The 18,644-nt window shown below is 56.7% G+C and overlaps 4 protein-coding genes across 4 annotated transcripts; 3 read left to right on the forward strand and 1 right to left on the reverse strand.

Moving 5' to 3' along the window:
* Window positions 1-431: 431 nt before the first annotated feature.
* BJ171DRAFT_474986 (uncharacterized protein) lies at window positions 432-4,628 on the forward strand (the record flags this gene model as incomplete). The annotated part of the gene is made up of 7 exons (XM_053108769.1): window positions 432-1,205; window positions 1,382-1,832; window positions 2,050-2,138; window positions 2,269-2,668; window positions 2,856-3,023; window positions 3,220-3,801; window positions 3,937-4,628. 7 exons carry the CDS (start codon window positions 432-434, stop codon window positions 4,626-4,628), a joined length of 3,156 nt encoding a protein of 1,051 aa, XP_052966441.1.
* A 2,150-nt stretch (window positions 4,629-6,778) lies between these two features.
* BJ171DRAFT_505580 (uncharacterized protein) lies at window positions 6,779-9,316 on the reverse strand. Its single transcript, XM_053111041.1, is given in 4 exon segments — window positions 6,779-6,801; window positions 6,821-8,310; window positions 8,517-9,066; window positions 9,151-9,316. The coding sequence occupies 4 exon segments, from the start codon at window positions 9,300-9,302 to the stop codon at window positions 6,792-6,794; spliced, it is 2,202 nt and encodes a 733-aa protein (XP_052966442.1). The 5' UTR covers window positions 9,303-9,316; the 3' UTR covers window positions 6,779-6,791.
* A 1,087-nt stretch (window positions 9,317-10,403) lies between these two features.
* BJ171DRAFT_105729 (uncharacterized protein) lies at window positions 10,404-12,686 on the forward strand. The gene has a single exon (XM_053105404.1). It carries the CDS (start codon window positions 10,619-10,621, stop codon window positions 12,620-12,622), a length of 2,004 nt encoding a protein of 667 aa, XP_052966443.1. The 5' UTR covers window positions 10,404-10,618; the 3' UTR covers window positions 12,623-12,686.
* A 2,248-nt stretch (window positions 12,687-14,934) lies between these two features.
* Window positions 14,935-15,763, forward strand: BJ171DRAFT_505584 (uncharacterized protein). Its single transcript, XM_053111042.1, has one exon. The coding sequence runs from the start codon at window positions 14,979-14,981 to the stop codon at window positions 15,726-15,728; it is 750 nt and encodes a 249-aa protein (XP_052966444.1). The 5' UTR covers window positions 14,935-14,978; the 3' UTR covers window positions 15,729-15,763.
* Window positions 15,764-18,644: the final 2,881 nt, after the last annotated feature.

Raw genomic sequence — 18,644 nt, forward strand, 5'->3', positions numbered from 1 at the left:
CCTCGACTCTTCCCCGGGCGCTCTCTGTCCCGGCGTCGATCCTGCCTTCGTTGCTCTCCTCGTTCGTTCTTTCTTGCTACATAATCTCCAACTCGCTGTGGGTGTGCGTCTCTGTCCTGTCGACGTAGACCCCCGCAGCCGCCTCCCTCTCTGCCATCCCCGTCCCCCGTGCTTGCAGCCAGAGGGCCCTCCCCTTCCACCCGCACTTTTGTTCTTCACCCACCTCCCCATCTCCCCGACCTTGGTCGTTTCTTGGCCTACTCACCTGGCCCCGCAACGTTCCGCCTCTATCCACCCCCTGTTCTTCTTGCTTGTCCTCTGCCTGTGCTTGCTTGGCTGACCCAGACGCGGCTCCTGTCGGCTCGCTCGCTTTCATTCCTATCCCTTTCGCTTGTAGGTCCAAGCTCCGCACCGAGATCCTGCTTGACGACATGGCCGGATCCTACCTCGACCCCTTCAGCCCTTCCTCCACCGACTCGCCAACACAGTCTCTGAATCCCAGCTTGGCCCCCATCATCCGCCGCACCCGGGCCGAAACCTTTTCGTCCTTCTCTGCCTCATCCAAGCTCTTCCATGACCTCCCGGCCCCAGAGAACCCCTTGGCGTCCAGCTCCGGCGGCGGCCGCATTCGGTCGGGCTCGCTGTCGTCATCGCTTCCACAAAACACCAGCCGACAGTCTTTTGGCAGTGCCCTGGCGCCGTTCCACCAGAACAGCTTCCCCTTGAACTTTGGCGCCTCGTCCTTCGAGTCGTCCTGGCACTCTGGCCCCATGGAGCAGCCTGATCCCCTCGCCAACTACCACCACCACCCCGGTGGCCAGTACGTCGAAGATGTGCCCTACAACCTGGACTTTTTGCCCCTGGACGACGACCAGTCGGTCTACCATCGCGGCGCACCCGACTATGGCTCGCCGCAGCACGGCATGCCTCCCCAGGGTGGCGTCTCCCAGAGTATGCTCTCATCGCACACTCTCCCCCCTCAACACCTGTACGGGCCCCCTGGTGTCGAGCCCAGCCTTTCGACCCGAATACGCTCCCTCTCCATCAACGGTCCTACGCCCGATAGCATTTCTGTGGGACCTGGTGGCCGTCCGCGATCGAGCACCATTGCCCAGACCGAGACAATCCAGAACTCCTTCTACAGCTACCCCCGTGAATTCATCCCCAGCTCACACTACAACGAGCCCAAGTGGGGCCGCCACGAGGTTAGTACGCAAGCCAGCACGGTTGCCCTCCGCTTGATCTCCTGTTCCGACATTCGATGCATCACCTGGGTTTGCAATGGCTATGCGATCGCGCTGCTGATATGTGCTGCTGATATTTGTTGCTGACGCCTTGTATCAATGCCATCCGTCGCTGCCCTCCTTTGTCGTGTTAGCAGATGCAGCATCCGCCCAAGAGTCACGACCGCCACAGTCGCGATTATGGCGCCGATTACCACCATTTCGAGCCCAGCGTTCCCGATAACACCTTGCCCTCGCGCTGTCTCTGCATCCGCAACATCAACCTCACTGTCTCGGCCTCGGACCTCCTCCACACCTTTGAGCAGTTTGGTCCCATCGAGTCGCTGAGGCTCTACTACGAAAAGGAGTGCGCCTATCTGACCTATGCCAAGATGGAGCACGCCCTCCACGCCCAGAGGACCATGGATGCGGCTCGTATCCGCTCGCTGCCCATTCGTGTGGGGTTTGTGAGCCCTGAAACCAGCAACCTCGTCAATGGCGCCGCAAACCCAGGTCCCAACTCTGGCAATCTTCAGCCCGGCCATCCCACCGCCACCGCTGGCGCTTCGATTCAGGAATCGTCTGGTGGCGCACCAACCAAGTCGCTGTGTGAGTAGATGCTGTCCGAACGTGTTGGCGCGACAGCTTGTGTGCACTGCCGCCTCTGTATGCAGGGTAATCTGCTTCAAGCGAGCCTGTCTGGGTCTGTCCTATCCTTGGCTGCCTTCCGGGGGCTGCCTTTCGCACAGCACAGCCACTGGTGGTTGGCATATGTTTCCAGCATCGCTCGACGTTGCTCTGATATGTATGGCTTGATCATCAACAGGGATCGGCAACATCTCCCCATCAACGGATCCTGCAGAGCTGGAGGCGCTCTTCACACAGTACGGACCCATCGAGTCGGCCCGGGTTTTGGTAAGTCTCTCGTCGCCCCCAAGCTGGATCAATGTGCCCTGGTGCTCCTGTCGAGACGAGCCAGTAGTCTGGCGTGCCCATTCCCAGGCTAACTCTCTTAATCAATCAATCGATCGATCGATGCCGATAGACCCACAAGAACTGCGGTTTTGTCAACTTTGAGCGCGTCGAGGACGCCGTCGAGGCCCGCAAGCGCATGAATGGCAAGGAGATCGGCGGGTTTGTCGTCCGGATCGGCTTTGCCAAAGTACCCGGCCGTGGGGACTCGGTCAACACGAGCTCGCCCGAGTCGTCTCCTGGCCATGGGAACTTTGCCACGCTCCCTCGCCGCGAAACTCAAGACAGCCACGACGCCGACAGCAGCCACAGGTCTCAACCGATCAACCCTGTGCCGATCCCACCCTCGTATGGCTACAGCAGCCGCCCTCAGAGCGAGCACAGTGGCAGTCCGGTTCACAGTGACTATACCCAGCAGCAGGCATCTTCTTATCGCTCCGAGCCCCAAAGCACGCCTGTTGTGTACCGGGACGGTAAGTGCTCCGAGAGCGTTGGCTGCCTATCTGCCCTTTGTTGACTGAGCACAGCTGCTTCTTGATGTCAGGCCCTGCTGTGTTGCTATTTTCCGCTCGTTGTCGCCTCTTGATGTGGTGCGGCACGCTTGCTGGCATGCGCTCTTTCGTCTAACGGTCAGCTTTCGTCGGCAACCTTGGCGCATAGGACAATACGAGTCGGTCATCCCGCCCCTGCCTGAAGCGAATCCCAATCGACGTGTCGATCAGAACAGACTGCGCGAGCTTCGCAAGAAGCTTGAGAGCTCCATCTCCTCGCAGGAGGTTGAGGCCATCTACGCCGAGGTTTTGGACGAGGCTTCTGAGCTGGCGACAGGTTTGTACTATTCGAACTGCATGATCAATGCCCGCTGGCGGAGGGACGCGCTGGTGTCCTCCTGCGATACGGGGCGGTCCATCGGCTTCACAGTGCAGGCCGATTCTAACTGGGTCCGGTGCCACCCCGCACGCTCATGTTTCCAATTTCTGACCTTTACACTGCCACCTCTGTTTTGGGGACCGATCGCCAACAGACTACATCGGCAACGTTGTTCTCCAAAAGATCATCGACAAGGGTGATGACCAGATGCTGCTGGGTCTCATCGACAGACTTGGACCCTACATGGCCTCCATCGGCATCCACAAGAACGGCACCTGGGTGATCCAGAAGGTGATCGACACGGCTCGCACCGAGGTTCAGATGCAGCAGATCACTGCTTTCCTGAAGCCGTATACCCCTCCCCTTCTCCTGGACCAATTCGGCAACTACGTCATTCAGTGCTGCCTCCGCTTCGGAACGGTCTACAATCAGTTCATCTTCGACGCCATCCACAACAAATGCATCGACATTGTTCTGGGCCGCTTTGGTGCGCGCTCCACCCGCACCTGTCTTGAGAGCCAGTTCACCACCAAACGCCAGCAGAAGCACGTTGCCATCTCCATCGTCCAGAACGCTGTTCAGCTCTGCACGAACGCCAACGGTGCGCTTTTGATCACCTGGTTGCTGGACACCTCGACTCTCCCAGGGCGCTTCCGCGTGCTGGCGCCCAAGCTTGCTCCTCACGTCTCTCAGCTCTGTGTGCACAAGCTGTCCTCGGGCACGATCTTCAAGCTGGGTGAGTGGCAGGGCGATTGCATCTGCATGCTGTCCGATTTTGGCTGCCCGGCGGCATGCATGCATACTACCGTTTGCTTCTCTTGACCACGACGAACGGCGTCTCATGCATCTTGCTCTATCCTTGTTCCTGCAGTGAGTCAGCGCTACGAAATGGACGCCCGCGATGTGATCATCAAGGCCATTTTCTTCACCGACGACGTCACCCTTCGCGAGGTTCTGCTGGACCATGTCCATGGTGTGCCCCTCATCCAGAGGGTCATCCCCACTTGCTCCGTCGACGAGGAAAAGATCCAGATTGCCGATCAGATCCGTCTGGCCCTTGCCACGATCAACCCCGAGCTCAAGGAAAGCGCTATCGTCTACCGCCGCCTTTCGGATGAGCTGCTGAACATCAAGTCGTATCTGCCGCGTTCGGAAGACCAGCCCGACTTTGCCGAGGATATCGTGTCGCCCCTCAACCCGATTCACTTCTTTCCCCAGAACGGAAACGGCACGGTGCCATACGGCACCATGAATGGCATCCCGCACCACCTGCCCACCCCGATGCACTCTCCCCAGCGCAACGGTGGCGGTATGGGCATCCATTCGCCCATCAACGCCCATCCCCGTCCCCAGGGCTTTTCCCTGCCTCCGTCCCAAGGCCAGCGACAGGGCGTCCCGCCTGCCTTCAACCACCCCTACGACGCCAGTGGAGCAGACTCTTACGACAATTACCCTGCCGGCGCCGGCGCTGCGGATCCCGCACAGCCATCCAAGTGGGCGCAAAAGTCGCCGGTGCAAGCCCCCATGGAAGATGCCTCGAGGGTAGCCGTCGACTATTCCTAATCCCCCTTGGCTCTCGAGTCGCTTACTAGTACCATGATAGCATCACACCCTCTAATCTTATGCACATACCAACGCGGACTCGACACGACCAAACTCGAGACATGGAAGCGCTAATGTTTGGGTAATCACAAAGTATCCTCCTCCGTCTTGAGAGGAGGGAGGTCTTCGTCTCTGGAGCAGCTGGCGTTTCTTGACCATAGACGTCGCCTCCTGCTCCTCCCCCTTATCTCTTTTGCCCGCCTGCATAACTGGGGGGCAGTAATCACGTCGGTGGCCTCGACTTTCCCTCGAAGCTCCCCCTCCCCCCCCCGCTTGCATGAGTGTTCCGTCAAGGCGGCTCCGGAGCCCAACTATTGTTACTATACTACTCCTCCCACCTTACTACTATTATTATTGCCACCACTCCTCGGTCTCTCCCGAGCAACCCTCATTCCTTCCTCCCTCCCTCTCTTCCATCCTTCCGACTCTGGAAACTGGTTCCCACCAGCGTGTCCCACAGTCGCCCGGCTGTCTGGGCTGGTCTCGTCTCCGCTCCTCCGCTTTACCCCCCTCCTTCCCCTACTTCTTCATCCTATTCGTCGTTGTCGGCTCCCTGCCTTATCTTTCGTTTCCCGCTCCCTTCTTCTTTGTACTCTAAAACGAATTTCAAAAAAATGTAATTTCGCCCCTTGCGCTACTTTTCTTTTTCTTTTTATATTTTTATAGTTTTTCTCTCTTTTGCATTTGGCTTGGGAGTGTATGTGTGAGTGATTTACGTTTGTGTGTGCAGGTGTATGTTTTTTTTTTTTCTTTTTTGCCTTGCTTTCCTTTCGATCTTCCAAACCTTGATCCCTTTACATTGGGTTGTCCATCCTGTTGATTTATTATCGATCTTTTTTTTCCTCCTCCTTTTCTTTCTTGTGCTTGATTCTGGCTTGTCACTCGTCAATAGCCTCTGTGTATCTGTCCAATGAAATATTGTCCTTGCCCGTATTACAGCGTTTCCAAAATGAAATGGGACACCCCTGTTTTGTGCATGGCTGTTTTTTTTCTGGAACCTGAATGCACCCACCCACTCATCGCATTCATGGCCAAGCAAGCAAGCCATCGACCAGGCACCAAAGGAGACCGAAGTGGTGTTTGCCTTTGGGAATGCCACGTGGAAACAGGGAAAGGGATATGCTTCCAGTCCCAGGAGACTCAGGTTTGCCAAGTACTTTGAGCAGTTCCACCACCACCAGAGACGACCACCAGACCGATCCGTCTCCAAGATCCATGTGTGCTCGGTGAACGAGTTCAACACATCCCAGGTGTGCTCACATTGTCGGGAATTCAAGCGACTCGAGTCACCCGAGCATTTTGATATCGAGAAACCACACTTTGTCCGGAGCTGTGCAAGCTGCCATACGCTGTGGGATCGAGACATCAATGCCTCAAGGAACATGGTCTCGGTATGCCAGTCGATCATCGCCACGGGAGATCGACCGGGTGTATTCAAGACTGTGCTCCCGAAACCAACCAAAACCACTCGATTGCCAACCAGGACGGGAAACAATCTCACGGCTTGCTCACTGAGGCCTACAGTCAGTCAGCGGGGTTCAGACATCTGAAGCCAGGAAGGGGAAGTGTCCCGTTTCTTTCTGGATAGACTGTATAATCAACGGGTGTGGTGAGGCATTTTTGATTGACGACCATATGGCCTGGTACCTCACATGGGCACCCACACAATAGCCACACTGTTCCGTAAGCTGGCGCCGTAATCCATGAGTGCCGCTGGGAAGTGAGCGACCGATTACCGAGGGCCATCGCATTTTGGGGCAACAGCAGTCGAGCTGCACGAGAATATATTGCAGTACGCATACAGGTTTTGTTGGAAGGGGGGGGGAGCGAATAAAACAACTGAAAGGTCAGGGGCACTGCCATGAATGCTCGAGAGTCTCATTCAGGGGTCGAGGTCCATGTCCGTCGGAGCCCGTTGTTGCTGTTGCTGTGGAGGAGGGCGCCCAAATGCGGACGGAGCGGGCTGTTGTTGCTGTTGCTGTTGTTGCTGTTGCTGTTGCTGCTGCTGCTGCTGCTGCTGCTGCTGCTGCTGCTGCTGCTGCTGCTGCTGCTGCTGCTGCTGCTGCTGCTGCTGCTGCTGCTGCTGCTGCTGCTGCTGTGATTGAGCCCCAAATGTAAACCCGCTCACTTGGTTTGTGTTCGCATTCATGTTCGTATTCGCATTCATGTTCGTGTTCGCATTCGTGTTCGCATTCATGTTCGCATTCGTGTTGGTGTTTGTTTGTGCTGGCCTGCCAAATCCAAAGCCAAACGTCGGTGGTACTTGTTGCGCTTGCTGTGCTTGTGGCGCTTGCCTGGATGCCCCTGAATAGGCGGTGCTGGCTTGCTGGCCAAAGGCGCTGCTGGACACTTGGAAGGCACCCTGCTGCATCTTCTGGATTGGAGCAAATGTTGCCGAGCCAAAGTCGGTATACAGGTTGCGCTGCTGGCCGTGCACATTTGCAACCTTGGTGTAGCTGGACACTGCCGCGCTTGTCCACGACTGGGCCGACATGAGCCGGAGACATCCGTCGAGGTCGCTGAGGAATCCAAGGTAGAGCATCCAGTCTTCGCTGGAGAATTCGCTCGGGGCAGGGAGAGTGTGGTAGACGTCCACGCTGGTCGTCTCTGGGTTCGGGAAGAGGTCGGTTCGGCTGCTGGCAAGACCATACGCAGCGAGCAGGAGCTTGATCAGCTTGTCCCGTGCATCCATGAGCACCTTCTTGCCTTGATTGTGTTGTGCATTGTTTGCGTGCTTCATGGCTTCAGGGAGAGTCAATGCCACAAGAGTCCGACACCGCTGCTTGGCTACAGCGAGGCTGGGTCGTTCGCTGGGCAGCGGGAAGACTGGCGACTGACTGAGACGAATGCGGCAAACAGCAGGCTCATTCAAGCGCTCGATTTTTTCGCCGGTCGATACCCGTTCAAAGGCGCAATCGGCCGACAGGGCAACAACACTGCTCTCGGCTGTGGTTGCGCCATCGGCACTGTCGCTGTCGCTCGCAGGTGTGTGTTCCAACTCGATGAGAATGCTCTTGGACTCTTCGCTGAAGAGATTGGCGATATCGACAGTGATGCCTGTGGGCTTGAAAGGAACGACTCGCTTGCCTGCGTAGGTGAATGACTTGATTGCCAGACTCGGGAGGACGGTTCGGACCGAGACGCTCAGGTTCTGGAAGGGCATCGCCTTGATGGCGCCGAGGCAGCCGGCAAAGGCGTCTTGGATGGCATCGTTGTTCGAGATATATGCGTATTCACCACCCTCGGAGAGGCTCTTGAGCAGGGCGGCGTCGTGGGACGATCCATAACCAAAGGTGTAAATCGGGATGCTGAGCGACCTGGACCAATTTTGGATCTCGAGGTACGCTCGTTCGTTGCGGTGGTTGTCGTCACCATCGCTCATGAGCATGACGCCCGCGGCTTGGTTCTTGGTCGATCGTTGCGCCAGGAGATTGAAAGCCTCGCTCATGCCGCTGGGAATGACCGTGCCACCGCTGGCACGGAGCGACGCGCAGATCTGTGAGAAGGCTGCACGGTTCTGCTGGTTGGAAAAGATTAGATTGCATCTGCGCGTGGCGGCACTGCTGAAGGTCACGATCGCGATGCGATCCTTGGGTCCGAGGTGGTCGTAGATGTACTGGAGCGTCTGGCGGACATATTCGATCTATGAGGGCATCCGTCAAAGGCAGCGTTAGTGCGAGGAAGGCGGCGGGCATGCCAAGTGGCGAGGGGCCGCTCGGAAGCGGTAGTGGCCGACTCAAGGCGCGAAATCATGATGCGCTTGGCAGCATCAAAGAGTCGGAGCGGAGCAGTGCAGAACAGAGGGGATAGTCCTTGCCGCGAGCGGAAGCCGTGGGAAGCCGCACTAACCTTTTCTCCAGACATGGAGCCAGATACGTCGACGACAAGCACCAAGTCGATATCGGTGGATACTTGGGTCTGAGGGGCTTTGACAGTTGCTATGGCATGGAAACTCGCCGGGCCGGTGCCCCTGGCTGGAACAGAAGCATACTCGAGTTCGAGTGCAATTGTTGGTGCAAGCGTTTCGGCAGACCCAGCAGCAACAGCAGTGTTCGCATCAGGAGCACTCTCGACCAACTGTTCCCTTTCAAGGATGCCTTGGGTGTACTGGGGCGGCTGGGGCCTTCCAAAGCTTCCAAAGAGGCCTGGCGGTTTAAAAGTCCCAGATGGCCGAGGGGCTCGAGATGAACTGAAGCTCCCAAAGCCCCCAAACAATCCAAAGCGGCTGGACTTGGTGGGAGGCGGGGCAACATTGGCATTGGCATTGGCATTGGCATTGGCATTGGCTGGAGCCGCAACCTGGACTTGGACTTGGGCTTGGGCTTGGAGGGGTGGAGCCAGCGGCAAAGCGGCGGCAACCAGGTTTGCAGCCGATGCTTGAACAGGCACCCGGCAGACGCTGTGAGGCGGAGATGTGGGAATGGGCAAGACAGCGAATGAGTATGGGGTGTGCGGGTCCGGCACAGATCTTGTATCAACACACCTGCAAAGCGGATTGGCGACGCCAGTGTATGTGTTGATGAAGCACTGCAGATGCAGGTGGTGGCCACAACCGGGGTTGATGGTGGGAGGACCGCCAAAGCGGGAGAGCTCCTCGATGCAGATGGGGCACTTGTCGGTGGGCTCGGCGAGCATGATGCAAGATGGACTGCCTCCAAAGGACAGGCCGCCGAGCCCGGTATTTGAAGCATGGTGGCTGCAGCAGCCGAGAGCGGCAAAGCATGAGCCGCGTCGGGCGAGAGTGGCAAAGCACGTCTGCGAGAAGGCCTCTTGGCGAGCGAGAGGCGGAGCGAGACCGAACAGAGGGCGCCTGGCATTGGCTGTCTCGTTCGGGGCGATTGACGGCTCCGCGCTGCCCCCATCCAGTGTCTCGTCGCCATCGTCCATCCGGCGTGCTGGTGGCATCCCCGCCAAGCATCTCTTCTTCGGGATCAGCCATCTGCCACAGCGCACCCGTCTTGCAGTCGCCACGCAAACCAAATGGGGCTCAAGCGACCCTGCAGCCCAGAGCCTGCTGCCGATCTCCCCTCCAAGGCGGGGCGGCTGGACTCGCCGCTCGCTGCAGAGCCGCCCGATCTGGGGCTGCAGCAACCCAGCCGTCCCGCCATCGACCCACCACAGACGCAGACTCAGCAGCACCACGCAGCCTCCACTGAGGCACACTCGTCTCTCGATAGCCACGATCTGCTCACCATCTTGGTCTGCAACGATGCCTTTGTCGAGATCATCGATCTGCCAACCCTCAATAAGCTCCCGCGGCTTTCACGTCAATACACACGCATCTTGTCCCTCGTCGCCGACGATCTGTGGAATGATAAGCTCTATATCCATCTGGGAATTGAGTCTATATTTGATGCCGATGGCGAAGCGTACGATGTGGATGGCATCGACATTGACGAGAGGGCTATCCTCGAAGGCGCATGCCATTTCCTCAGCCGCAAGAACCATCTCCCCCGCAGCCATGAAGCATACCAGAAGGAGCTTTCGCTTTGGTGGGCGCTTGCCATGCTGCCCATTTTGAAGTGTGGTGAATTGGGCGAGAGGCTGGATCAAGCTACCGGGAATATGCCCACTCGTCTCTGCGACTGCATCACATACGACGACTCCAAGAAACTCGAAACACCCGATCTCAACGAGCAGTTCCGGCTCCTGGACGCCTCACAGATCATACGAAAGGACCTCTGTGAGGATTGTGAAGCAAGTGTCAACCACGAATCTGTAAACTACCTCTATATTGGACGCTTTGGGAGCAATCCCTTCTACACCGATAGTCAGCTGGCTGCCTTACTTCCCCACGAGTACGCTCCGTTGTCAAGTGCGTTGGTGACAACCTGACCCTCATTGACTGCTCGTTTGCGTCGCTCTCGGGTTGGCCAAACAGACTTGATGGCCTGAGCAGCTTGTGCATCAAAAGGACGTCGCAAGGACCACCGATTGAGAGCCTCGCTGGAATGCCGTCGATACCCAAGCTAAGATCACTCTCGCTCCCTGATACCTTCGCGAGCTGCGAGGATCTACCTCGGAATACGAATGAACTTGCCAATCTCGACATCTCCTCGTGCACCCGTATCACCTCCCTCAACGGGCTTCCCTCATTTCCAAACTTATCAAGCCTGACACTCCCTCCATTCATAGAGAGCCTCGAAAGTCTTCCTCAGGCTCTTGATCAACTATACTGGCTCGATCTGTCCGCCTGCATTCACCTCAAATCACTCAAGGGACTTCCTCCACTGCCAAGAGTATCACAACTTCGGCTTCCTCCATCCATAGAGAGCCTCGAAGGCCTTCCTCCTGATCTTGATCGACTTCACTCGCTCGATTTTTCCGCCTGCATTCACCTCAGATCGCTCAAGGGACTTCCTCCACTACCAAGAGTATCGCAACTTGAACTTCCTCCATCCATAGAGAGCCTCGAAGGTCTTCCTCAGGTTCTTGATCAACTCCACCACCTCAATCTTTCCGCCTGCATTCACCTCAAATCACTCAGGGGACTTCCTCCACTGCGGAATCTGTTACGCTTCCAATTTCCTCCATCCATAGAGAGCCTCGAAGGCCTTCCTCCTGATCTTGGTCGACTTTACTCGCTCGATCTGTCCACCTGCATTCACCTCAAATCACTCAGGGGACTTCCTCCACTACCAAGTGTATCACAACTCACACTTCCAAAGTTCGGTCGGAACCTGAACGATCTCTCGGGCTGGGTCGACTGGCTCAAGGAGTCCCCAACATGGAATCGCTTGATCGGATCAAGTCAGCGGCTAGAGCGTGTGATTCCTAAACTCCTCGATCTGGACATTGCACTGCCAATCGGTGGATTTGATGCGCTCCGGGGGTCATTCGGGGCTCTCAACTCACTTCGTATCAACGTGGACGGATCCGAGAATGTAATAAGCTCACTGCCGCTCATGCCAAAGCTCACACGGCTGTCGATTGCTGGGACTATAAAGGACATGAGCCAATGGTGCGAGCCAACACGTCCATCTACCGACGACAGTACGAAGCAATGCGACGGGATCGAATCGCCGATGGCCTCGAAAATGCCGAACTTAAATTTTCTGGTTCTTCCGGCGTCAATCGAGTTGCTGGATCAGATCCCGACAGACCTCCATTTGGCTCGTGAGCTGGATCTGTCGGCATGCGAACGGCTGCGATCAGTCGGTGGTCTATCACCGATGAAGAATCTGTGTCGTCTCAAGCTGCCAGCATCGCTCAAAACGCTAAAGTCCATGAAGCGTGAATTGGCTTCGTCTCCGTCCTTGACAATCATCGCGCCTGGGCTCGAGACGGTGGAAGGCATGCCGGCCGCCGGTCTGCTGAGAGACCTCCAACTCAATGCGCCGATTGTGACTCTGGAGGGAATGTATCCGAATTATCCGTCTCTCAGGAGGCTCAGTCTTACCTCTTGTTCGAATCTCAAGTCCCTCACGGGCATGCCTCAGATGCCGATGCTCGAGGTCTTGAGCTTGCCGTACTCGATCGAAACTCTCAGAGGGATGCCAACTGTCCAAGAATCCATTAAAACTTTGTCACTGAACAGATGCGACAAACTAAAATCTCTGGAAGGTCTTCCGAGCATGCCGCGCCTCGTTGAACTGACCCTTCCCTCGAGCCTCGAGAGTCTGGATATCCCCTCAGTCAGTTTGAACCGCTTGGAGCGGCTTCAGATGGCGTCATGTTGTAATTTGACGACGCTTGAGGGGTTTCCGCAAGTGCCACAGCTCAAATTCCTTAGTCTTCCTTCATCCGTCACCAGCTTCAAAGGACTCCCTTTGACGCTTGGGTCGCTCAGAACGTTGATACTCGCGAATATGGAGAGCCTCGCCTCTCTGGATGGGCTTCCGCATATGCCCAAGCTCAACCGAATTGTGACGCCCGAGAAGCTCCGCAGCGCACCTATCGTCGAGACACTCAGGGCCGCGATCAGAGAATACCGGCCAAAAGCTGTTATTGTATGAAGAATTGCCAGAAGCTGCGATGAGCAATTGAAAGATACACTAGTAGGTGGGAGTGACAGGGCTGATGTAGGCAAATCCCTGCTACCACTTGCTTTCATTTCAGGCGCATCATCGATGCTACGCCGGCCTTACCCTAATCTAAGTATCATTCTTGATATGGGTAGCATTCCTGATATGGATAGCATTCCTGATATGGGTAGCATTCGCGACCAGTGCGATTCTGCCTGCACGTTCGGCTCAATCTGGCCCCTATGGGAATTGCATTCGGTCCGCTGGCTTTGAAACGGAGCACCGTGATTTGTGGCAGCTCGTGCATAGCATCCCTCTTGCAGCAATACAACGGCCCGTGGGGTCATACGCCGTACCCTTGACCCCGTTGAGACGCAGTGGAGAACACCATCACTGCCCAAGAAATAGAAGTGGTAGATGGCGGTGGAAATAGTCTGTTCAGACTCGCCCTGTCGTCGTCTTGCATAGCGCCTTGCGGCATGTCGACATGACGATGCCGTGATTGACACTGCGGGGCCTCTGCGGTCGTGCAGGAAGGGTCTGTCGATCATGGACCAAGCCGCTTGGTCCGTATGCAGTTCTTCGGCATATCATTCTCGCAATCGCCGCTTTCCTACTACACAACGCTCGATACGCTCGCAACGGACCCCGCGAGAGCACATACCTAGCGATTTCTCCGTCACGATTCTTGTTGATGAGCTCCCCACCACCGTCGTCGATCTACATCGATCCCGAGCCAACATCCTCGCCACGGACTTTGACTCGGAATCTCTCGTTGCTCCGACGCATCAGCGCGCCGGCTGGATTATGGAGGCGTCCGCCGAGTTTCTATATCCACAATGCCGAACAATCCGTGAATAGCTGGAGCGACAAAGGTGCTGCTGCTCTTGCTGCCGATGCATCGGCGAGCGCACCTGTGGATGACGAGGATGCATGCGTTCGGATCGAAACGCCACTGCAGAGCCCATCGAACCTCTTCAAGTCGCGATCCCTCTCACTCAACATGCTGAGCTTGTCGGCCAAGTCGTCGCGTTCACGATTCTCGGTCGCCACAATGGCAGAATGGCTCAGGGCTCCTCTGGCTCCAAGAGCAAGTTCAACGGTTGAGCCCAGCCCCGGATCGCCATCACCTCCGCGTCGGGAGGCGAGACTGTTTTCGCTCCGGGCCGTTGCGCACCCATCAAAAAGTCAACGGTCCAGCACGACGCCCATATCATCAAAACCCAATGCGAAAATATCCGATGCGATGCCCAGCGCCAGCAACATAACCAGTCAACCCCTCGACTCTGACCAGAACGGCCCTGCAAGCCCTGCCGATTCCAGATGGCCCTCGGGTCTGCAAGATCCCACCTCATCCACGACCAATCCAGATATCTTTTTCACAGGAACCGTCCTGTCGGTGACTGAGTTCCACATGCAATCGCCATGGTCCAAGCTATGTTCGCGGAAACGCATGAGCTGTGGACTCAAGACCCGGAAGGTTCCCGTGCGGCTCGAGATTACGATCAAGTGAGTCTGCTCTCGGTCGATAGAGCTGGATGTCTTGCGGCTGATGAACCCGGCCACACCCTCCGTCCATACGATGTCGTTTGCCACGTACTGACACTTGATCCATTTGCTTCAATCTATCATGGCCGTTCATTGGTCGCTCCTATGTACATCGATTTGCATGTGGGAATGTTGCTCATCCGACGGTGGAGGGTATCCAGTACCGTACGCGAGTACATCCAGTTCAAGGAAAAGCCAGAAGCTGTGGTGGTGTTGGATGCTAACCTGGGATCTGTGGGATTCGAGGTCCTCGGGGAAGTCCAAGCCGGTCGCTTCCGTTTCCTTCTCAGGGACGTATCCTCTCCGCAAAATCCAGAGCGAGTGTATGAAGGTAGGCAATATTTGTTGTTTTTCCATGCAAGCACCCTTTGATTGCCCCAGATGCGCAAGTAACTTCTGTAGTCGAGGATCGGAGACATGACTGATGTGATGTGATGCGGCCGGCCATCCATTAGTCTATGGCTGTGGTGCTGATCACTCGCTGTCTCGTGCGTCGCAAGTCTCATCGAAAGGAGAACTCGAGATGTGGTCCGAGAACCTCAAGCGAGCGCTGTTGTCACGAGCCATCAGGGCCGTTTCAGTCATGCACGCCTCGGACCTGGTCCCCGACGCAGTTTGGGTAGAGCGCATGCAGGCCGCCGACACCAGTTCCAGCCGTCCCAATGTCGATTGCGACGACGGGCTTGGAGATCAGCAGTTCCTGACTCAAACTATCAAGGAGATCGAGTCCCTGTTCGCAGCACCCATGCCAGTGCTACCGTTCCAATACGAGCTGGCGACAAGGTGCTTGTGGGACGATATGGAGTCACTCTCGCTATCCAAGTGGTTCGACGAAGACCAGCCAAAATGGCCGCCATCCACCCAAAGATCGCAGGCGAGCGAGATTGCGAGTCTCAGTAACGAAGCCATCGGAAACAGCCCGCTGTGGTGTCGTGATGTCGATGGGGAGAGTGGCAATGCGGAACTCCCATGCTGCACAAGCATGTCGGTCATCACAGAGGCCCGGTCCACGAAGAGCAGATCGTCGTTTTCCGTTGGAGAGCTCTTGCTGGACAACGAATGTGGAGCAGACAAGCTGCCGATCCCAGCTGGAGACACCGGGGCTCGGTCTCTGTCGTTGTGGCCTTCGGCACCGATGCCCCAAACACTCGATAATTCAACCACGAGCAGCCCCACTCCAGCCGAGGAAGAGACACAAGCGACACAACCTCCGCTAACGACATCATTATCACCTGCAGCATTGCTTTCATCGTCATCACCACCACCTCTTCCAATTCCGCCAAGGAGCCGGTATGATCCCCGCACGCAACGCATTCGCAAACTTCTCCAGCAGCAGGCCAGCGCCGGTCTCTCTCGTCACACACCGAGACAGTCGGCTGATATCCTCCATGAGGGCGTCGAGATTTTGGTGGACATTGGGCTTGATGTGGACTGGCTTAAGGACCGGGTCCACAGCGAGCGTAATTACAACCAACTTGCCTTGGCGGGACTCGAACGGGCACTTCGACAGGTCGGCGAGCTGGGTGGTCATGCTGTGGACTGGACATAGCCAATCATCAAACAGGGAAGGAATACATATATCGCTCGACTGCCATAGTCGCCTGGCTGGCGGTGTCTTTGGAATATTACAATCAAACCGAGTGTCGGCTCCTGGGCTATGATGATTAACTGCGACCGCCTTGGCCAGAGTCAAGTCACCGAGCCCACCATCTGATGGGAAAGGCATTGCACACTTTATTCAGAAAAAAACGGGACAATATAGCCGTTTCCATGAACATGTAGTATGTGCTGTGCTTGCGTCAAGCAAAGCCACAAGAAATAAAACAGATCACTTTGGCAGCCTCCGAGTGAAGACCGCCGGTCGCTCTCCGGTCTCCACAATCGACCTGCACACTGTGATCATGTTGCGCGCCGCATTGACGTCGCGATTCCACACTGTCCGGCAGCTGGGATTCTTGCAGCTCCTGACAAAGTGGGAATTCGCAACACTGGGCGCATCGAGTCCTTCCAACCGAACTGGCTCCAGGCACTTGGAGCACACTTGCGAGGTGTTGAACTCGTTCGTTGAGGCCACCTTGACGCTTCCATGATGGTGATTGGGACGGCGTCGGTGGTGCTCGAATTGCTCAAAGTACTGAGCAAATCGCTGCCTCCGAGGGCTGGATGCATAGCCCTTGCCTTGTCGCCATGACGCATTGCCAAAGGCGATCACCACATCGGTCCGTATCGGGGTGTGCTTCAGGACGGCCTTGCACATCCTGTCGACGGCCACTTGGCGCCTCTTGTGGCCCGTGAAGCGATGGTGACGGGCCTTCTTGCCAAGGTGGAAGTCGAGCTGCACTCGCAGCTCCGGTCGCAGGACATGGGTGAGATGGACCTTGAAAGCCTCCGAGGACGACACCTTGGGCGAGGGAGTGGTCGACATCCAGGTCTCGATGTCGAGTCGATACTTCATGGTGTTGTGCCACTTGGTGTTGGACGTATGGCCACACATTTGCTGGTAGTGACCATTGGAGAACGAGACCACCTCGTCTTGGTGGCCCGGTGCTTGGATGACCGCCGTGAAGATGGAGCCGACTCCAGGATCGATGCCAATCCAAGTGGTACGGTTGGGGTCTGGGTCGCCGATGTGGGCCTGGATGCGCTGCTCGGCAGTCGGAGGAGGCTCGGAGGTCTCGGTGCGATCGGTTCGACGCACAAACTTGACGAGACCGATGGTGCATCCAATGCCATCGGTGCTGATCTCGTAGTTGAACAGCTTGTGATTGATATCCCGGTCACGGAAGAGGGAGCTACGCAGCTTGAAGCAACTGCGCCAGAGACGATCCTGGTTGTTGACACCGTCATCACCTTGTTCCTTGAGCATGTCCCGGGTGAGTCCAAGGCGTTTCTTTGGACCAAGGAGTTCCCAGAGAGTGACGGTGTCGATCTTGACATACTTGGCCGTGGCAGTGCACAGAGGAACCATCGTGCACACGGCCGGAGGAGTGTCGACGGCGAGCTGCTTGAGTGCCCAGTTGAGTCTGGATGCCAGCTTGTTGATCTTGGACTTGGTGGTGCCGAGCTCAGACTTGGCCGTGGTGAACCTCTTGTCGTCGGAGGGAATGCCTCGGGCAGTGAGCTCGTCCAGCTTGGCCTGGCGCTGCAGCTCGGTGACTCGGAGGGCGGGCATGTCACAGTCGATCCACTTGTGGACATCGTCGACCATCTTGTCCCGGGCGAGGATTCTCACATGGTGTGAGAGGCGATGGAGGGCCCGGAAGCGGTCCTGGTCGCTGCTGTACCGAAACTCGTCCAGGACGTGGCCAAAGTCTGGATAGAGGAACTCGAGATCGGCCTTGGGTGGAGTCTGCCCTGGTTTCTCGAAGAGCTCGAGACAGGCCTCGATGGCTTCGTGCTTGTGCTTGTTGGCTGGGAAGACGGCAGCGCAGAAGCGGCGAAGGAGTCGCCAGTAGGCCAGGTCGAGGTGGGTGGTGCAGTTGGTGGCATAGGCATTGACAGCGAGAGTGAGAAGCTGACTGTGAGCACCATCAGGCAGACGAGGGGCCGGAGGCAGGTCTGCGTGCCGAGTGGTCTGGTAGTCGCGAAAGGAAGCGACCAGATGCTCGTTGTATTTCTCATTGTCCCTGGCCGTCGAGAGGGCATCGGCCTCGACAATCGTGAAGCATTGGCGGATGAAAGCAGGGGTGGACTTGGAGATGACGGGGACGGGAAGATCCTGCTCGATGCACCGGAGGATGTGCAGGTTGAGCAGCCTGGATGCCTCGAACTGGATCTGGGTCATGGCCTCGACGGTGGCCTGGATCTTGTCGCGGAGAGCGGGATTGAGACAACAGCCATCCATCGTCTGCTTGAAGCAGCTGAACTGAGGGGCGGATGACCTTCCATCCACGAGTGGGACGACGGAGCTCTTGAGGGGCCGGTATTTGGGACATTTGCTGGTGTTGCAACGTTCGTGATCGGTGCCATCGCACTGGCGGCATCGCTTGCCGGTACTCGAGGAAGTAGATGGACCAGGCTCGGTGGGATCGACATCCATTGGATCTGCAGAAGCAGTGGTGGTGAGCGACGGAGCAACAGACGACCAAGCATGCGTGGGGTCAGAATACGAACCAGAGACAGGCTCCGACTGTGACTTGGCTTTCTTGGGCCTGGGTGGCCGAGGCTGGCCATCACCGGCACCCTTATGCTTCGGAGGCATGGGGGCAGAGGATGCTGGATGCCTGCCAGTGGTACTGGTCAGAGCAGAGACTTTTTTTATCGTACAATAGCGCGATGATCAGATCAAGGCGAGATGAGGGAAGAAAGCAGCAGGACGAAGGTGTGGCATTTATACCCGAGAGCAGGAGCCCGTCTTTGCGGGCTGGTTGGGGAAGTGACCCTGTTCAAAAATCGCCGAGAGGTTCAAGCCAGGGATGTGAACGCGAAAATGGCGGCTTGATTGGAGGGAACTCAACCCCAGAAG

Source organism: Polychytrium aggregatum, assembly GCF_025602895.1.
Source record: "Polychytrium aggregatum strain JEL109 chromosome Unknown BJ171scaffold_19, whole genome shotgun sequence".
Classification (NCBI taxonomy): domain Eukaryota; kingdom Fungi; phylum Chytridiomycota; class Chytridiomycetes; order Polychytriales; genus Polychytrium; species Polychytrium aggregatum.